At 35.9% G+C, this 19,805-nt stretch overlaps 1 protein-coding gene across 8 annotated transcripts in view; it reads right to left on the bottom strand.

Moving 5' to 3' along the window:
- LOC109082347 (centriolin-like) overlaps positions 1-19,805 on the bottom strand; it is a 30,506-nt gene that overhangs the window by 9,397 nt on the left and 1,304 nt on the right. For 3 of the 8 annotated variants that reach the window (XR_006154891.1, XM_042724816.1, XM_042724820.1), the window contains exons 2-29: positions 19,134-19,264; positions 18,893-19,023; positions 18,614-18,755; positions 18,157-18,343; positions 17,882-18,075; positions 16,674-16,730; positions 15,818-15,937; positions 14,844-15,018; positions 14,482-14,591; positions 14,148-14,342; positions 10,410-10,563; positions 10,064-10,284; positions 9,808-9,984; positions 7,310-7,444; positions 6,961-7,106; positions 6,667-6,850; positions 6,351-6,509; positions 5,569-5,748; positions 5,370-5,477; positions 5,012-5,153; positions 4,729-4,871; positions 4,472-4,640; positions 4,074-4,372; positions 3,496-3,653; positions 2,951-3,113; positions 1,826-1,956; positions 1,362-1,502; positions 1,157-1,283 (exon numbers count right to left, since the gene is read on the bottom strand). Coding sequence is in view for 7 of the 8 variants with exons in the window: in XM_042724816.1 (XP_042580750.1) it covers positions 1,157-1,283; positions 1,362-1,502; positions 1,826-1,956; positions 2,951-3,113; positions 3,496-3,653; positions 4,074-4,372; positions 4,472-4,640; positions 4,729-4,871; positions 5,012-5,153; positions 5,370-5,477; positions 5,569-5,748; positions 6,351-6,509; positions 6,667-6,850; positions 6,961-7,106; positions 7,310-7,444; positions 9,808-9,984; positions 10,064-10,284; positions 10,410-10,563; positions 14,148-14,342; positions 14,482-14,591; positions 14,844-15,018; positions 15,818-15,937; positions 16,674-16,730; positions 17,882-18,075; positions 18,157-18,343; positions 18,614-18,755; positions 18,893-19,023; positions 19,134-19,264 (4,379 nt within the window). In the remaining variant the exon portion in view is untranslated. Of the gene's footprint in view, positions 1-1,156; positions 1,284-1,361; positions 1,503-1,825; positions 1,957-2,950; positions 3,114-3,495; positions 3,654-4,073; positions 4,373-4,471; positions 4,641-4,728; positions 4,872-5,011; positions 5,154-5,369; positions 5,478-5,568; positions 5,749-6,350; positions 6,510-6,666; positions 6,851-6,960; positions 7,107-7,309; positions 7,445-9,807; positions 9,985-10,063; positions 10,285-10,409; positions 10,564-14,147; positions 14,343-14,481; positions 14,592-14,843; positions 15,019-15,817; positions 15,938-16,172; positions 16,201-16,673; positions 16,731-17,881; positions 18,076-18,156; positions 18,344-18,613; positions 18,756-18,892; positions 19,024-19,133; positions 19,265-19,805 lie in introns of those variants that run through there. The other 5 variants (XM_042724817.1, XM_042724818.1, XM_042724821.1 and 2 more) reach the window with 5 other exon arrangements.

Raw genomic sequence — 19,805 nt, 5'->3', positions numbered from 1 at the left:
GAACTGTTTCCAACACTCATAATAAATCAGAATATTAGAATGATTTCTAAATGATCACGTGATAGACTGGATGTTACATGTGACACTGAAGGCTGGAGTAATGATCACAGGAATAAATAATTTTTTTTTAAAGTATATTTAAATAGAAAACTATTATTTTAAGTTGTAATAATATTTCACAATATTACTGTTTTTTCTGTATATTTTATCAAATAAATGCAGGCTTGATGAGCAGAAGAAACTTCTTTCAAAAACATTAAAAATAGTAATGTTTCCAAACTTTTGGTCTCTACTGTATATATATATTTATATATACACACACACACACACACACACACACACACACACACACACACACATATATAATTTATTTATATATATATATATATATATATATATATATATATATATATATATATATATATATATATATATATAATATAATATAATTTAATTAGTGCTGTCAAATGATTAATCAAGATTAATCGCATCCAAAATAAAAGCAAAATATTTTATTTGTTTACATAACATATGTGAGTGTACCGTTTATATTTATTATGTACATATAGATACACATATATGTATTTATGAAAAATATGTTGTTTACATATTAAATATATTTATATATAATATAAATTATATGAATATAAATAAAGACATGTTAATACATGGAAATATTTTCAAAATATATGCTGTAAGTGTGTGTGTGTATGTGTGTGTGTATATATATATACATATATATACACAGAACACACACATATATTATGCAAACAAAAACTTTTATTCTGGATACGATTAATCACGATTAATCATTTGACAGCACTAAATTTAATATAAATAAATGTTTTCTATTTCAGTTTATAATAAGATATAATTTATTCATGTGATGTCAAAGCCAATTTTCAGCAGCCATTACTCCAGTCTTCAGTGTCACATGATCCTTCAGAAATCATGTTAACACACTGATTTGAGGCTCAAGAAACATTTATTATTATTATTACTTTTGTAAACAGTTGTGCTGCTCAATATTTTTGTGGAAACTTGTCAGATTCTTTAAAACTTTTTTTAACCAAAGTAATTTGTTGCATTATAAGTGTATTTATAATCTATTTAATCAGTCTTTGCAGAATAAAAGTATCAATTTCTTAATTGTTACCTGAGCGCTGACTTGGTCCAGCTCTCTTCTGTGTTGTGCTAGACAGTCTTCTGTCTCTCTGCAGCTCTGCAAGAGTTTCACCTCCAGGCTCTGGGTCTCTCTGAGCTCTTTCTCAGCTGTTTCCAGCCTATATAGAAGAGACAGACAGTTCAGTGGAGAGACATTTCCTGCATTTAGTGATTTACAGAAATGATAGTTGTCACACCTGTCAGTCGCTCTCTCCAACCTTCTGTTGACTTCTTGAAACTTTGCATCTTGACACGCGAGGACCTCCTGTACTTCATGTAGAGTTTGTTCTCGGTCCTGTTTACTTTTCTGCAGCTCCTTAACCTCCTCTTGAAGATTCCTGCAGAAGCACATTTACAAGTGTCAGTTTTCACTATTAGCAATTCTCTAGCTCAAACAAAACTTGATGCACACTCACAGAAAAGCCTAAAAAGCTGGTATCATGCTTCATTTAAAAGTAGACAATTTGTAGGTTGATTTTCCCAAAAGGTTGTCACTTCAACACTGTGCTACCTATTATTCTGAACAATGGCAGACGGAAAATTGTTTGGTAAACCTTAGTCATTATTTTCGCAATTCTCTTTGGTGCCAATAACAGCATAAAGGTAAATGACACACGGCTTTAAAGATTCAGATTGAGAAATGTGTTGCAGCTGTGTTTACCTGAGCTGTTGTTTGGTTTGCACCAGCTGTGTGGCACCGTCTTGAGCTCTCTGTTCCATCTCCACCAGCTCTCGTTCGGTCTCTTTCACTCGCCTCCTAGCCTCATTGTGGCGCTGTATGCTCTCTTTAGTCTGCAAATACACATGCATTACATCATTAGCATCTTCTTATAGGACGTTGATGCATATATTTAGAAAAAAACAGTGTTTGGAAAGCTAAGTTATTCACTCTACTCTTTTAAATAAGTAGTTGTTTACACTGCAAGCTAGTAACAAAGAGTAGATAATTACAATGAAGCAAATATGATGTGGCTGTAATGTGAAATATTATTACAATTTACAATAACTAATTTCTATTTTAATGTAGTTTAAGTCATTTATTTCTGTGATGGCAAAGCTGAATTTTCAGCAACCATTACTTGTCAGCAGTCTGTGGTGTCACATGATCCTTTAGGAATCATTCTAATATGTGGATTTGGTGCTCAAGAAACATTTCTTCTCATTATCAACATAGAGAACAACTGTAATTGTATTTGCATGGTATATATATAAATATATATTTACATCCTTACTGACCCTGAACTTTTGAATGGTAGTGCATAAACTAATGTAAATATAGACAAAAATAATTAAAAGACTTTCATTATTTAAATAATTCATATCCACCTTATAGTTCCTGTAAGAGAAGGTGCGGCCATTTGTAAATTTAATGCAAAATATTGCAAACTGGTGTGTCCTCCCATATTATTTTAATATATTATCTTAATTATGAACACACTGGTTTGTAGTGCAAACAGTTTTACAGTTTACTGCACTTCATCTCATTATTTCCCTACAGCAGCTAATGAACCAGGAGTCTCGCACATTCACAGAAAACAGCTTACTTCTGCATTGAAAAATAAGGTTTATACTAATTCATAAAACAGTATGATAAACAGCATCATCTAGCTAAATATTTATTGCACAGGGAGTGATGACTGAATCACACTGAATTTTTTTATATATATGACACTGGAGATCTGACAGAAGTGTGAAGGAAGAGAGAGAAGCTATATTGAGCTTTTGTCTTGGTACTGAAAAATGTAGTGAGGTTAGTAGTGTGCCACTGAAGAACACAGTGTCAGACCTTGGCTCGAGTTTCTCTGAGCTCTGTCTCAGCCTCTAGCAGCAGCCGGTCAGCCTCTCTGAGCTCCACTCTGCGCTTCAGCAGGGTCTTCTCCACACACTCCACCTCTCCCAGCACACACTGCTCCTCCTCTGCATGTGATAAGGAGCTTTCCAGCCCACTCCTGATGAGCCAAAAACAGAAAGGCATCTGATATCAGGCGTACCCTGAAACAACATACAGAACTACGAACTATAAGTTTGACTGCATCATATAATAAATGATGTTAATAGTGTTCATCGTCTGTTTGATTATGTCTTTAATTGATTTTTCCATACATTTCTGCCATATGTACATAAACTGACAGTCACCACTGATAAGCTACTACTAAATATTGTAGAAACTTAATTTTCTGTAAAGTTGCTTTGCAACGATATGTATCGTAAAAAGCGCTATACAAATAAACTTGAATTGAATTGAATATTTTTGTGTACATTTCAGAGGTGTACATTTAGTGTGATGTATTAAGTCTATATTGAGTAGATGGTGTTGATATGCTGACTGACGTGTGGCGCTGCAGTGTGTGGACAGTCCTGCGCAGGCGTTTGATTTCCCGCTTTAGGTCTGCTGTTTTTTCTTGAAGTGCTTGCTGTTCTTTATCACTGTGAGCTCTATCAGCGCATTCCTCTTTCAGCCTACGCTCTGCCTTCTTCAGATCTCGCTCCTGAAACACAAACCAAAACTACTTATCTTGAAAATGTCGGACTTTTACATGCACATATGAAAGTTGACGAGAAAATATCCAGAGAAGATACATTAATATGCTGATTTGGTGCTCAAGTAACATTTCTTATTATTATCACTGATGAACAGAATTTCAACAGCATTAATTAAAAATAATAAATATTCTGTAACATAATTAATGTCTCTAATGTAACTTTTCATCAATTTAACTCGGCCTTGCTGAAAAAAACTTACTGATCGCAAACTTTTGAATTATAGCACACATAATTGGAATATGACCAAAATCTGATTACTATTAGAAAATCTTTTGTAACATATATACAGTACATCAAAATGATGTAATACAGTGTAACACTGTAGCACAACTCAACAGTTGAATCTCAATCTGCATATCTCATACCAAGTCCTGATGTCCAGGCACATTACAGTGCAGCGTCGTACTGGGCACCAGAGGAATAGTCAGATTGCTGGCAGGAGGTCCATACATCAGCCGGGCTCCATCAGGGGGCGGCCCATAGAGGACTGTACTTGAGCCAATGGGAAGTCCAGGCACAGGGTAACTGTAGATAAATGAACCAGGAGGAAAAGCAGTACCATCAGGTAGAGTAAATCCTGCAGAGACTGATGGAGGCATGAAGTGTGTCCCAGACACCCCCTCTATATCACTCTCTCTCCCACTGTCTCTGAACATCTGTGCATCTGAAGAGACATGAGGACAGATATTACAGCACTGACATGATAATGACCATGATGACGTTGGAGAGAAAATACTCTGAACTGGGGTTCTATGGCACTTGCCTCTCTTTCCATGAGTGTGCGGATGGGGGGAATAGATCCAGTATCCTCCATTAACAGGTCTTCTGTCCCTGTGTGCTCTGTGGCCAGACCGCCGGCCTCTCTCAGGGGTCTGTGGGTGCACAGAGCCCAGTCCTGAGTCTTGTGTGCCCTGAGATCCAAAACTAGGGGCCTGAGGATAAATAACATGCTGATTACAATACAAAATTGGCATTTACAAGTGAATTCCTTTTCTCATGCTAAAATAACATGTTTCTTACATTTTGATTTGACGGGACATAGTACCAACATCCTGTGTTTGGCAGGGGATCTCCTAAACTGGACAGGAAGTTATTCTGCTTTAGAAGAGTCTCCTTTAGTGCTCCAATCTCTTCCAGAAGCTCTTCTAGATTTACGTTGTTAGCTAAACAAACCACAATATATAACAAGACCCATTTTAGCCTTGTGCATGGTGTGTGCATGTGCATGGTGTTTGCCCACAAAACATGCCACCATGATGCTAGGGTGTTTCGAGGAGTTATTATAAAAAGATGGTTAACAAACCTTCTTTGGCTTGTGCTAGTTGATCTCTGAGACGTTTGGTTTGGGCCTGTTGTCTTTTCAAGGCTTGGTTTAATCTGTCCAATTCTTGCTGTTGAATATTAGAGTTTGGGACACTGTGGAGATTCCCATCTGTCTCATGAACCTATAGAAACAAGCAACAATTCATTAACATATAGAGATGGGGACAGTACATTAGTAAACTAAAGCCACCGTTTCACTATATCCAACACTATCTATCTCCTATTGACTTCACAACCAGTCTGAAAGTTCAGAGTGACCTCCACTAGGGAAAATTCGTTCTCAGAATGTGGAAATGCAGATAAGACTGAAGACTGAAGATTCCGAGCAGACACATTACCCTATCTATCAAAAGCTTCTGGAGAACCTCGATTTCTGCTTCAGCACTGGTCAAGTCCTGAATGGCCTGGGCAGCCTGGATCCTGGTGCTTTGTAACTCCTCTGCATTCTACACACATATAAACAGATCATCATCAGTGAACTTCTCTTACATTGATTTTGGTCCCGAAAGATCTCAAGCCATCTGTCCTGTGTCTTACCACTGCTCTCTCCTGATGTATTTTCTCTATAGTGCTATGAAGAGAGTGAAGTTTGTCCTTTGCTGCAGTCAGTTGTTGGGCAGCCATTCTGTCAGCAGAGTAAAAAGAGCTCCTGAGCGCCTGCAACTCCAGACTGAGAGATTCTAGCTGCTCCTGAGTCTGGCTCTCTTCAGCCTTCACCTAGAAAAACAACACACTTTTAAATACATAGCTGCTTAAAGCAATATCAAAAGTAAAATACAAGTTAAGCTCTATTGTGGAATAAATTAATCATGGCATTTCTATAATGGCACTGGTAACTCTCATGCAGTTTCCATAGGTTCCAAAAGTAAAAAAAAAAAAAAAAAAAAAGTTGTTCCTTGCTAAAGTTCCCTAAACCTTACATTTGATTAAAGCTTTGAAATGATAAAAAAATTAATTCTTGTTATTAACATATATTTTACAGAAAAGAATGGATCTGCTATGCTGCTGCTACTGGCAACAGTGAAGCTTACTGTTGAACAATATTCAGAATTACAGGGATTAGGATGCATATTCCTGCCTAAAAGTAAAGCATGAAGAACCCCACAGCAGATCTAGACAGGTGGAGCTGGGGAGGAGGAGGGCTAAAGAAAATTCTCAAGGCTCGCAGTACTGAGCTGTAATAAGGTTGGGTAGACAGGAAAAAGAGATTGACTGGCTGTGCTGCCAGCCTGGAAGAACCAATAAAAATAGAAGAAAATCAAGAAGGTAGCGATTAAAATCAAATCAAATAAATAAATAAATCACTCTCATTCTGGCACCTGTTTATCTTGTTCTTCTAATTCAGCAAGAAGACGGTCTCTGTCCATTTCCGTCTCCTCTAAACGCTGCAGCATCAAGTACTGCTGCGCATGAGCATCTTCCAGCTCCTTCCTCAATCTATGGAGCTCCACCTCCTCACCTCGTCTCTCTGCTGCCTGCTGGAATCAAACACAGGGAGATCAGCATCACTTTATACTAAGACATTATAATGGAATACGTAGGCATTATACTGGAATATGTGAGCTTTAGAAATGCCAATGTAACTGAAAAATCTATTTCAAATAATGATTCTTGAATTCCACAACATCTACTCACCTGAGCCTGGTATCTTTCTTGGTACTTCCTGAGTCTCTCTGTGAGGGAACTCATCTCTCCAGCAAGTCTCTCCTGACAGCGGTGGGCCTTGTCTCTATCTCTCTGAGCAGCAGATACCACATGATGCACCTCCTGTTGTAGCTCCATGAATTTCTTATTCACTGGTTCTCCAAGGTCTTCAAAGCTGCAACAGGACAGAATAACAAAGACATATCACCATCTGATAGACACATCTGTAGCCACACAGTCCACTTATTTTAATCTGCTAAAATATACAATAAGAATCTATAATACCTTAGTATTTCTTGTCCTGTAGCTATGGCTCTTTTCAGCTCTCCTAAATGTTTAGCCACACTTTCCGGGCAAAGCAGCTCCTCCCTAACCTGCTCCAAATCACACTGAAGAGCATCCACCTTCTCCTTAAAACTGTCTCTTTCCTCCTGTGAAAGACATTTTCCAAGATGTGAATCTTACTGGAGGCTAAATGATTCTCAATGTACATAACACTTTTTTCCAGGCAGTGAGAAGAGTTTGAATGAGCAAAGGGTGTCTGTATTTCAGTGGTCTTTCCAAGAATCCTCTCTTTCCAATAGAAGAAAAAGCTTTATTTTTCTGATATGAAGTCTGTTGTGCAGTAACACACCTGGAGAGCGTTGACCTGTTGCTGAAGCTCTGTGTTCTCAAGCTCTCTGTCGGCAGTCATCTGCATCTGTGCCAAAGCGTTCTCTTTTGCCTGTCTTTCTTTCTGCAACTCTGCCTGCAGTGCAGAGTGCTCCATCTGCAAATGTAGATGTTAGAAGGATTGTTCACTCAAAAAGTACTAGTATATTATGTCCCTAGTTGTCTTATGCCATATGTGTGAGGAACAGACTAAAACTTTACTTATTCACTGAAAATCTTGTTCACTCTTCCACATTTTCAAATTAAAATTTATATTTTAATTCATCAAGGATGCATTAAATTGGTCAAAAGTGATAGGAAAATTTTTTACATAGAGACAAAAAAAATAAAAAAAATTAATTAAATACACATTAAAAAAATCTAACATGGTTTCCACCAAAATAATTAGCAGCACAACTTTTCAACATTGATAAGAATAAGAAATGTTTTTTTAAGCAACTTCCTAATTTAAACTTCCTAATTAGTTCCTAATTTAAATAAATGCTAATGTTCTTTTAAACTTTTTATCAAATAATCCTAAAAAAATACCACAAAACTATTAAGCTGTGCAAATTTGATGTTTTCAGTATTGATAATAACATGAAATGTTTTTTGAACACCAAATTAGCATATAACAATAATTTCTGAAGATTCATGTGACACCAAAGACAATAATAACCACTAAAATAATGACATTTAAAATGGCATTTAAAATATAATGAAATAGAAACAATATTAAATATAATGAAATATTTCACAATATTACTGTTTATGGTATTTTTGATGCGGTCGTGTGTAATGCAGTCTTGGTGAGCATAATGTTTAAAACATCTTTAACAAAACATGAAAAAATATTACAGACCCTAATCTTTTGAACGGTAGTGTATGTTTAAGGCACAAGCTCCAAAATGAATGCCAAAACACTGATGTTTTCTGATAATACACATGAAAGTGTGAATATGTGAGATCTGAAAGGGTGAAAGATAAGATTTTCAGTGAATAATGACTTAAAATTCAGCTTGTTGATGAAGGATGTGATATGATATGTCCTCATCCATATTCTTAAAATATCCTCACATATTCAACAAGCTGAATTGTTGATGAAGGCACTATCACAGGCACAGCCTTAACTTGTTTTTATGGAAAAAGGCAACATGAATATTCAACCTAACATTTTGTGAAATTTAAAGGGGACCTATTATGCAGAAATCACTTTTATAAGGTGTTTGAACATAGCTGTGTGGTTGCAGTGTGTGAAAAAAAGCAGCCTATAATGGTACAAACCCACCCACTCATTTTTTATAATCCCAAAAAATTATAAACAGTCTCTCCAAACGAACGGTTTGAGTTTCTGCCTTTGTACACATCACTAAAGGGAAAAATTCCCGCCCATTTGTGACGCTCTCTGCCCTATTAGCATAGACACAGGCCTGAGTGAGATGCAGTGGTCCACCATTACTGTTTTCCTGCTGAAATGTTATACAATGTCAGCCCAAAGATGCATTACAAGTGTTGTGTTTTGGGATGCACCAATGAACATAGGAGTCTCCATAGTCTCCCTCCATCTGAGCCGCTGAGGACACTGTGGTTAAATTTTATTTTCGAAGGAAATATCCCGGAAAGAATCGGTAAAGTCCCCTATATGTTTAGGGATCAATACCAACGCTTAAAGCGCGAACGTCAGCTCCAGACCAAGTAAGTATCATGAGTTTGTTTTCCAAATTGCCTTTCTGAAAGAGCTTCTTGGCACTCTGTAAGGCTAATGTTGCTAAAGCTATGCCTGTTTTAACTGGTGCTGCCTTCATGTGCTACCAGAATTATCGTAAATAGGAATGTGGTCATTAAAAATTGCATATGAAAGCACTATGAAGTCGACCGCTTGAATTTGTCGAACTCATAATCACATGTGGGACTTGAAGTTTATGATAGCAGCTAAGGCACAATGAGACCAGCTGTCGTTATTTTTATCGCACCATGTTCCCCGTCTGTGTAATTCATAAACAATAATTTATTATGCACAGTACAATTAGATATTATTTAATGTGAGTTCATTTTATGTGATTTTATCTGAATTTTACTGGTTTTTATTAATAGTGTTTTTTTTATTTGAACAGAATAGGTATTGACTGGTATTGAGCTCTTGAAGCTCCGCCCTCTTCTGAAAAGGGGCCGGAGCACTAGCTAATTTGCATTTAAAGGGACACACAAAAATGGCACATTTTGGCTCATACCCTAAAAGTGGCAATTTTAACAAGCTATAAAAATGATCTGTGGGGTATTTTGAGTTAAAATTCACATACACACTCTGGGGACATCATAGACTTGTTTTACATCTTGTAAAAAGGGTCATAATAGGTCCCCTTTAAAAAAAAGTTTGGAGCAGATTTTTTTTTTTAAATTTCTAGATGAACTACGCCATTAAATAAATAACAATAATATATAATGCATGAATATGATTTTTTTAATGAAGTTATACCCTACTTGATTAAGTCGACGCAGTCTGCCCAGCTCCTCCTTCAGCTGTGTGGCCTCAGTATCTCTCTCTTGCAGTTGAGCCTCCAGCTCTGCCTCATATTCACTGACCTGCCCCTGAGCCTGCTTCAGCTCTTCATTCTCCTTCCTCAGATCCTCCAACTCCTGCTGCTGATGCTGCAGCTCCTAGAACACAACAAACAGTATGATAATGTTTTGACTTATTACAGAGTGTTGAACTCTTATATCAGAGACAGACTCCAACCTCCTGTGCGCTTTTAGCACTCAGAGCTTCTTTCTGCAGCTGTGTGCATTGCTGCTCCTTCTCACACAGGAGGCATTGCAGAGCATCTTTCTCCCTCTGCAGACGCCTGCAGTCTAACTTGGCTCTTCGTGCTTGGTCCTTCACCCCCTGCAGATACTCCTGGAGACCTGCGATGATGCCCTCCAGTTCACGCTTGAGTGCTTCATTAGCAGCGATCTGACCTGAAAGAGTTGAGTGGTTGCTTCTACTTATTTGATGATTTTAAACTATCATATTCATAAATTTATAATGGTTCAAAGGCTATCTTATTAAGGTTAAAAAACAACTTTTTAAAGAAGTTGCTGACCATCAGTAAGTTGTTGCTCTAGTTCTTTTATCTCCTGTGTCTCCTTGTGGATGCGCGTGATCATGTCATCCAGCCTGCTCTCCAGTTCCTGGTGCTTTCTGCTCATGATGGCCAGCAGCTGTGTCTTCTTGGACAACTGAGTCTTTACATGGGCCTGCAGGAACAATAGCAGAGAGAGTTGGGATACAATATATCTATTTCATGATCAATTCTGCTGGTTTTTGACTCTAAGGACCCTCTTTGTCCAAGATCTCTAACTCAATAACCCTTTAAAAAAACTGATATGTATCTTTGGTACTTCTTTTGTAATAAAAATAAGTACTCAAAAATATAAGTTTATTAAAAAATCTGTTTAATTTTGTACATCTTTAATGTTAGTGTTTTTTTTTTTTTTTTGATTAAGATTATGCTTATATAACTACAATGTAAATAATTTTAAGATTGATTCTGCTACTGTCAACTGTTTGGTTACCAACATTCTTTAAAATATCTGTTTTTGTGTTCAAGAGCTGAAAGAAAGTCATACATGTTTGAAATAACTTGAGGGTGAGTAAATGATAACAGAATTTCCATGTTTGGGTGAACTATCCTTTTCAGACCCATTTATACCAAGGTTTATAACTATAACAAATAATGATAACGAAAAAGTTTTTTAATAATCTTTTAAATATTTTACAATAGTCCACAACTGCAACAGCATAGCAACACCCTGACAACCACCCCAAACATCCTAACATCCTGGAGGTGACTTTCATTGGCAAAGACCCTAACATTTCTTGTAGAAAATGTAAAAAAAAAAAAAAAAAAAAAAAAATCTAGTGTTACCTTTTGTTTGTATTAATCAATAACATATTTAAATTGATTCCCAGTTTTTTTTTAAATCATTCTGATACAAATCCCAGAACTCAAAAAAAGTAAATTCACATATATTGAAAAAATTGATGTACAAATAATTTTCCCTGAGAAATTGCTTGTTAATATTACAATTAATTACAAAGAAACAGCAGGTAACACATTGCATTTAAATTGACAAATACATACTTTTTTTTATTATTTTATTTTACTTACAACTTTGAAAATATATATATTTTTTACAGTGTACAATATCCACCCAAAATAACAATCCAAACAGTATGTGAACTGGATGCTAACTGGAACGCAGTGACAGTCTTGGACTTCTGCATTTGTTCCTTCTCAACCCATTCACTTCCTCTTCCCTGCCAACACAAAATGATCTCAAAGTGAAAATGTAACACTTTCATTAAACATTCATTTTAAACAATGCCTCGTTCACAGGCAAGTCTGCTTTAAAACTTTAAACCAACACTATTTATATATAACGATTTCAAAGGTATATAGATTTATCTAGAGGTTTACTAATTTAATACTGTGCATTGTTTTTGTCCACTGCTAACTCTGATGACATAATGCCTTTGCAATTTCCTGTTATAAACACTGAAAATGTACAACATTCATGAAATATCATACTGTAATGATCAACTTTAAAAATGAAAGAACTAATGTTCAATGATGCTAGATACCAATAATCACTTCTACAAACAACATTACAAGCCCCAAACTGCAATAGTATGACAGCAGCCTCCCACGAGCCCCTCCTTGAGCCCAGTGGGGTACTTACTACAGCGGTGTGGCTGTCATCTCTTCAATTTCTGTCTCTATGTATCCATTTTTCTCATGTTGTTGCCCCACGAGGAGTAACATGGGCACCTTGTGCAGGAAGTGAACATTTCCTGTCTCTTTTAGCTGTTGCTCTAAACCTAAGAGCTTTTTTCCATGGACTCCAACTATCACTAACAGTAGCCCCCTCCTCTAGACTTCATTCTCCCCCTCCTCGTCTATCCCTGCACACTTTCCACCCTCCTCTCAACTCTCTTTGAATCAACACAGGAAACTTTCAGTGGCCTCAGCCAATCAGTGACTGTGTCTGTGGCCGGGTGGGAGTAAGGAGCCTCGCTGGCTCCACCCACAGCATCAACAGATTTCCCAGGACAGAAGTGCTCTCTTCTTTCTTAAAGAGACAAGAGCCTCATTTTATATGCCTGCTACTCGCTGCTGAGCATCATGGGTTAGTGATGATTAATTCCATAGAGAACCTAATCTTGTTATACACCTTTGTTGTTAGGGAGTTTCCACAACACATCAGTTATTTTACACTCATATTGTCCTACACTGTTTGCATGCCATTTTCTTGAACAGAAAACAGGAAGACGTGCATTTTTTTGTTGTTATATAATAAACTGATGATCTCACATATGAATAAAATATCTGAATAGTTCAGAGGCTTATGGTATCAACAAAACAACATATAGACAGACAATAAAACTCTTTACAGTCATGAAAATGATTTTGTGGCATTTGCAGATTATTCCTGCAGAAAACAGGTTTTTGACTATATCTATAACATAAAGCATTACCTGCAATAAATACAAGATTTGTTCTAAGTGTATTTATCAATTAGATTTCACATTCCAACTATGGTAAAATAGCAAATATAGACAAACTTGTACTGTACATTAGTCAAAATCTATTTTAATGCTTTAAGCTGTCTAGCAACAGCCTACAAAATATTAGTAATTTTGACAGAAAAATAATGTATGTGAAATATAAAAAATGCTACAGTAAAACTTGTTAATTGTTAAAGTGGTAACTCATTTTTCTCACCATATATTGAACTTATTAATATGTAATTTTGAAAAAAAAAATTTTGTTGTTTTTGCATGTAAAATGTATAAATGACAAATAAAAAGTTTATATTACAAGTATATTTACATGCACAGTAAGATTTTTTAATGATTTTGAAAGAACTCACCAAACTGCATTTATTTTAATCAAAAATACATTAAAAACAATAATATTGTAAAAATGTATATTGAAAAAAAAAATGTTTTGTAACAATGTAAATGTCTGTACCATTACTTTTGATCAACTGAATATGTCCTTGCTGAGTAAAAGTATGAATATATTTTATTTTGCTTATGTAAAGTCCGTTGGATTATTTTAAGTGTCATGCAGGGTTGCCAGGTTTTCACAACAAAACCCGCCCAATTGCTACTCTAGACTAGCCCATTCACGTTTTGAGGGGGATCGCTCGGTAAAAATCCATTCTGGTGGGGTAAAATACACTTTTTTGGTTGGGTTTCCCAATAAAATTTGCATTTTAGGGGCTAAATATCACGTTATTGGTGTCGCTTAAACCCGCGGACATGAAAAACAACCTGTGGCAACAGTGTTAAAGTAGCCTGACTTGGCAACACTGGTGTCATGTACTTTTTCATACCCTGGTGCTGTTTGTCTTTGTGTAGATTAATTAGCCATTATTTTTAAAATGTCCATTAAAATTAACCTTAATTCTTAATAATGTGGCCATCTGTACTATTGTATCTAAACTGTTTACAATACAAAGATGATGTATATAGTTTAAGTATGTTAATATATTATCATTACATCAGTTCATGAATAACAATACATACTTAGATTTACTTAAAACATTTTTACTGTAAATTTCTAGTGACCACTGACTTATATACTGTAAATCTAACAGGATGTTTTATGCTCAGTTAAGGCTAATAAACTGCATTACTAAGAATTGTTTTATCAATTATTATTAGAAAAACATTTATTCTTTGAACAGTTGGTGTGTTTTTCCCCACTGTGTTTTACAAATAATCCTGAAGATAACTATTTTAATGGGGCTGTTCAGGCATGAGTGTTACTGACATGTCTGGGGTCACTGGGATCCAGGCTGTGCAGGAGATTCTGCAGCTGCTCCATTTCCTCCTGGGCTTGGTTCCTCTCAGCATTCAGCCTGTCCAGCTGCCTCTCCATAGCCTCCATCTCTCCTCTCATCTCTCCCAGCCTCTGTATCCTCCTCTGAAGCTCCTGCCTGAGCTGTTCTTTCTCAGCCTCACAGATCTATGTGCAAATCAACACAGATAAATTATGAATGTGGACTCTACCATTAAGTTTTACTTAGCTAGCGGTGTTTTTAAAAAAAAAATTTTTTTTTTTTTTAAAGCCATTCACATAAGACGTTTAAAGGGGAACATCTCACCCGTCTCTGAGAAACTGTCTCCTCTAGCTGCCGGAGCTCTTCACTGGCTTTAAGGATCTGCTGCTCTTTTGCCTCAATTTCTTTATGCAACTGCTGTAATCGCTCCTCAGCTAAACCAATGCATTGCAACGATGCATTAGCAAAAGTGCAGAGATTTGGATATTACAGCGGCCACAAAAAAAGAAGGGAAATGTCCTTCATTATTTGTTGGTAGCGCTGTTAATAAGAGCAAACAACTACAGATTGTCCCAAGTAAAGAGAGTAAAAAAGGAATAGCATGTGTTATATACAAATGTTATTTTATGAATCTATTTAGAGCCTTTAATATAATATGAGGGTGCAGTGCACTTGAACTTTTGTACCTCTAAGCTGAGCATGTTCTCCTGGGGTGTCTGTCTCAGTCAGGTCTGCTGAGGCAGGCTGCTGCTGGTTTTGTGCACCCTTGCTATCCGTCTCTGATGGAAATGTGATGTTTCTTTTCTGACGAGACTTTCCTATGTATGGACTCTCGCTAGAAATGTTCTTCACCTCCACCTCCTGAACAACAAAGAGAATAATCTCTCTAAAAATCATATAATCCTACCATATACAAATCAGAATTGTATGATGATTGAGATTCTCTGATAAATGTCTATAAAGAAACCAGCTAATGTCAAATATATTGTTGTTATTAGGACTAAAGTAAAGTCATCTGAAGCTTTTGTATTTAAGAATTTAATCGTCAAACATCGAATGTATGAAATGTCACCTATGAATGAATCAGAATGTAACACACAATTAAAGCCTAGCGATGACCAATAATCCTATATTATTATAACATATTATTTAGTTTTCTTTGCTTAAAAGTGGAACCGAATCAATTCAAACTTCATATACTGTACTACATTTTGAATGATGCACCAGCATTCAAAAGTTTAAGGTCAGTGAGATTTATGTATGATAATAATAAGAAATGTCTTTGAGCACTAAATCAGAATATTAGAATGATTTCTGAAGGATCATGTGACACTGAAGACTGAAGTAATGGCTCCTGAAAATTCAGCTTTAGTGATGACTTGCATATAAAATATATATAAATAGAAAACGTATATAGTTACACTATTACATTATATTTTGAATTGTAATAATATTTCACTGTATTATTGTTTTTACTGTATTTTTGATTAAATAAATGCAACCTTGGTAAGCATAAGAGGCTTTTGAACAGTAGTATAAATTTAGAGACCAATTTTAAAAAAAAATCCCTCTAACACAAAAAAGAAAATCACAATAAATAGTCGATTTGAATCTATCCAAATATTGCTCTAGTTATTAATAAATCCAAGCAAATACTTACAGTATCTGGATAAAACGGAAGAGGTTCAAACTTGGCATCTATTTTGTGGAAAGCCAGCTCCTGCTCAAGCTCATAGTGTTTCTGACAGGCCCGGGTCAACTCCACTGTTTTCTGCTTCAGCTGTGTCATAAGAAAGAGCTTATTTAAACACAACACTTTACAACACATCAGCCACACTTCACTACAAACCTCTCAGCTCAGAACGAGATTGCATCTTAAGGATATATGTAATACAAAATTGTTACACTCATGGAAATACACAAAGCAATGAATGATATTTTAAGATGTCTATTAATACATAAGTCATACATGCAAAAACCTCAGAAACATGCTAAAGAACATAACAATGTCATACCATCAACATCGCTCTCTAAAGCGGACACCTGAGAGGACAGGAGAACATAATGTTGACATCATACAGTGATTGGTGGGGCACATGTGAATACCTGACAGAGAGAATTCAGCAGAGGAGTATGACGTGGAAGCTGAGATTGAAGCACCAATGAAGAGAAGAGACAGTAGAAGGTGTGCAAACAGTTTATGTAAAGGCACAGGAGTGAAATATACAAAATACAAATAAAATCAGCATGGAAAAGAAAAGTTTGAGAATAGAAAATGTGTTTTGCCAACATAGGAATCAAAGACATTTTACAACATATTTACATAGAAAACATAAATAAATACTGTGCAGTGCAGTGAAGGAATAAGCAATAATTTGCTGTTCTTATAGTTTGAACAGCGTCAGTTATTTTCTTTTTTTTCAAATGCAGGCTCTCAGAGAAGTTCTGTTTAAACAGATGGTACACACACGCACACACACGCACACACAAAATTTTCAACACCGTTCTCAAAGTACCTTTACAGCAGGTGACAAAAGCATGGAGTGAGAAGAGAGAGCTGAACAGGAAATTGTCTAGAAAAGACAGGAAAGAGAAATTTTGGAAAGTGAATCTCTGGGCTCACTGTGAGTTTGTAAGCGCAGAGATTTGTAAATTAGTCTGAAAGCAGACATAAGGAAGTTAAAGTTTAAAGTCAACATGACATTATTTTCACTAACATTATTTCCATAAAAGTTAAGATGTTTCAGATATGGAGCAAGTTATTCAATTCTAAAGAAGAACTAAGAGAATGTAATTTTTTCTCTGGTTCTCTGAATCAGTATGCAGTGATGAATTGTGCATAATAACATCAGGACAGTATATTAAAGGGTTAGTTCACCCAAATGAAAATTCTGTCATTAATTACTAACCCTGAGGTACTACACTCACAAGTGAATAGGGCAAATATTTTAAATAAAAGATATCACAAAACCTCCCTTGTTGATTAATCACATTACATTAAGACGACCGTTTTTTTTAAGACGTTTTCTGGAATGTAATGAGAATATGCAAATGAGGCATTATCTACTTAAATATGTACATTATCTAATGCAACAATTTGCATACATTTCCAGAACAGAAATCTAAACATTTGATAAAGCCTGGCTCAAAATTCCTGTTTCATATTGCTGACATATTTACACTCACATTTACATTTAGTCATTTAGCAGACGCTTTTATCCTAAACGAATAAGTGTTGAAGGTTTTGGACACCTCCTTTCACTTTTTATCATAAATCAGAAAATCCTGTAACAGCCATTAAAAAAAATTTAGGAACAAATTGTTATGTAAATGATTTGGGTTTTCATATGATGTAATATTATTTGATGGAATTGGAATGTGTGGTTTTTTTTAGTGATACTGAAGTGGGAATGTTCAGCTCAGTGCGTAGGAAAAAATTAAGTAGAAACAACTTTTATAGAAAAGTATTGTAATTGTTACTCTTCTTTCCACTAGTCATGCTATGGAGGCAAAATAGCCCAAAATCTCCGAATTGACTAGTGTGTGTAAAAAGCATAATATTTCATTTGGCTTTAAAAAGAGGCTTTTCTTTAGGTGGTGCTGCCTAAGGAAATGCTCTAAAATTAAAATATTGTTTACATGTGATATTACAGTTGTGTTGGAGGACAAAACGGTCAACCCTATTCACACTGAGGCCGATGACAGTGAAGACTCCATTACCCACCAGTTCAGATTTGGTGTCAAGTTCTCTCCGGAGTTCCTCACGGCTCCGTTGTTGTTCCTGATGCTGTTGCCTCAGGTTTTGGTTGAGCGTTTCCCGCCGCTCTAGTTCTTCCAGGGCTGTGGTCCGCTCTCTCAGAAGCTGTGCAATCTCTTCAGCTCTTACCTCCAGCTCTTGCTCCAAACGCTCCACTTCCTCTGTAAGGACAGCACAAAGAGTGTTCAGATTATAAAAGCACAAAAGAAGATAAAATTAATGTAGAAGATGGGATGATGTACCCATGTGAAAGCGTTGATGTGCTTGCTCTCTTTCCTGTGCACTGATTGGTTGTTCATCCAACATTTCCAGTGACCTCAGATGGAAGATTAGGAAGAGGTGATAATGGGACAGGCTGGAGATGGGATTTTCTGCTAATGTCAGACTCGTCAGGTTCTTCAGGGGCTTCAGTTTAGTTATCTCATGAAGCTAGGTCACAAATGTAGAGAATGTTGCTAGTAACATAAATGTGTATAAACCAAAACTGAATATCAGTGATTTACTTTTAATGTGAAATATATGGTATTAAAGGACCAGTTCACCCAAAACTGAAAATTCAGATGAAAGAAAGAAGAAGAAAGAAAGTTTTTGAGGTGAGAAAAACAATACTTTTTTTTTTTTTTTTTAAGTGAACGACCTGTTTGAGAACTTTTTTGACGATTGGCTCTTTTAAACACGATTAACAAAAATTGTACCCACTGAGAATATCTTGTTTCTCTGTAGATTTATAGTATGAAGAGATCTGAGCTTCTTTGCCATCCAAACTGGAAGATGTTCAATGCTGTTGAAGGCCAAATTCAGAACCTGAAGGTTTGTCATGTGCTCTAGACCTTCAATTTTTCTGTAGATAAATGAAATATAAATGTCAACTTGTATTGGCCTTTAGGACATTGTATCTTTCATTCTGTAACAAGACAATGAAACAAATATATTGAGAGGAAATGTTTCTTGTTAAGCAGACAAATGTCCCATTCTTACCGTATCCTGTTACTGGAAAGGTGGAGTTCCCGTAATTGACATAGTTTCTCTAGTTTCTCAATTCTCTCGATCCTGTTGTTACTGAGGTTGAGAACGTGTAAGCGCTCACACTTATCCAAATTTTCAATATACTGAAAAAAAAAAAAAAAAATGCACAGAAGTCAATAAATTAATGCAAAAATGAATGCAACTAATGTTACTTCTCACGCTGAGCATTAACCAGATAATGTCCAAATCTTACTCTAAATTGTTTGTCACTTCCTGTAGGCATAGACAAATCCAGGCTCCGCAAAAGGACTAAATTTTCACATTTAGTCAATCTCCTGATCAGGTCTTCTGTGATGTATCGCGTCCCCTTATATTGCCTTTTGTCTATGAGTAGATGTTTGTGTAAATGAGTGACAAAATACAAAGTGCAGATATTGAAAACTAACTGGTGGCAGCCAAGTAATTAATGATATGACAACTGAAATATTTTGCTTAATTTGTCTACTTACAATGTTCAACAGGAGACATATATAATGCGTCAGGATTATTCTGTCATTTTCCAAATATTATGCCTTTTCTTTGTTTCACACAACACATGCCTCACGTCATATTTGATCTCAAGGTTTGGTCCCACTTTATATTACAGTGTACTTATTGTATTTCACAACACTTTTGCTACTATTGAGGTGGGAAACGGGGTAAGGTTAGGGACAGGTTTGGTTGTATGGGTAGGTTTAAAGGTGGATTAAGGTGCAATTAATTACAGATTAGGGCTGTGCAATATATTGAAATTATCGAAATATCGCAAATGTACATATCGCAATATGCATATCGCTATGGCTTGCAATATATGGGACCATGAACAAAAGGCAAAGGGAAAATCACTCACTGCTCTTACCTAAATAACTTTTATAGCTTAAATAAG

The sequence above is a fragment of the Cyprinus carpio genome, chromosome B5 (assembly GCF_018340385.1).
Source record: "Cyprinus carpio isolate SPL01 chromosome B5, ASM1834038v1, whole genome shotgun sequence".
NCBI classification, from domain to species: Eukaryota; Metazoa; Chordata; class Actinopteri; order Cypriniformes; family Cyprinidae; genus Cyprinus; species Cyprinus carpio.
This window is presented reverse-complemented; position numbering and strand designations above follow the sequence as displayed.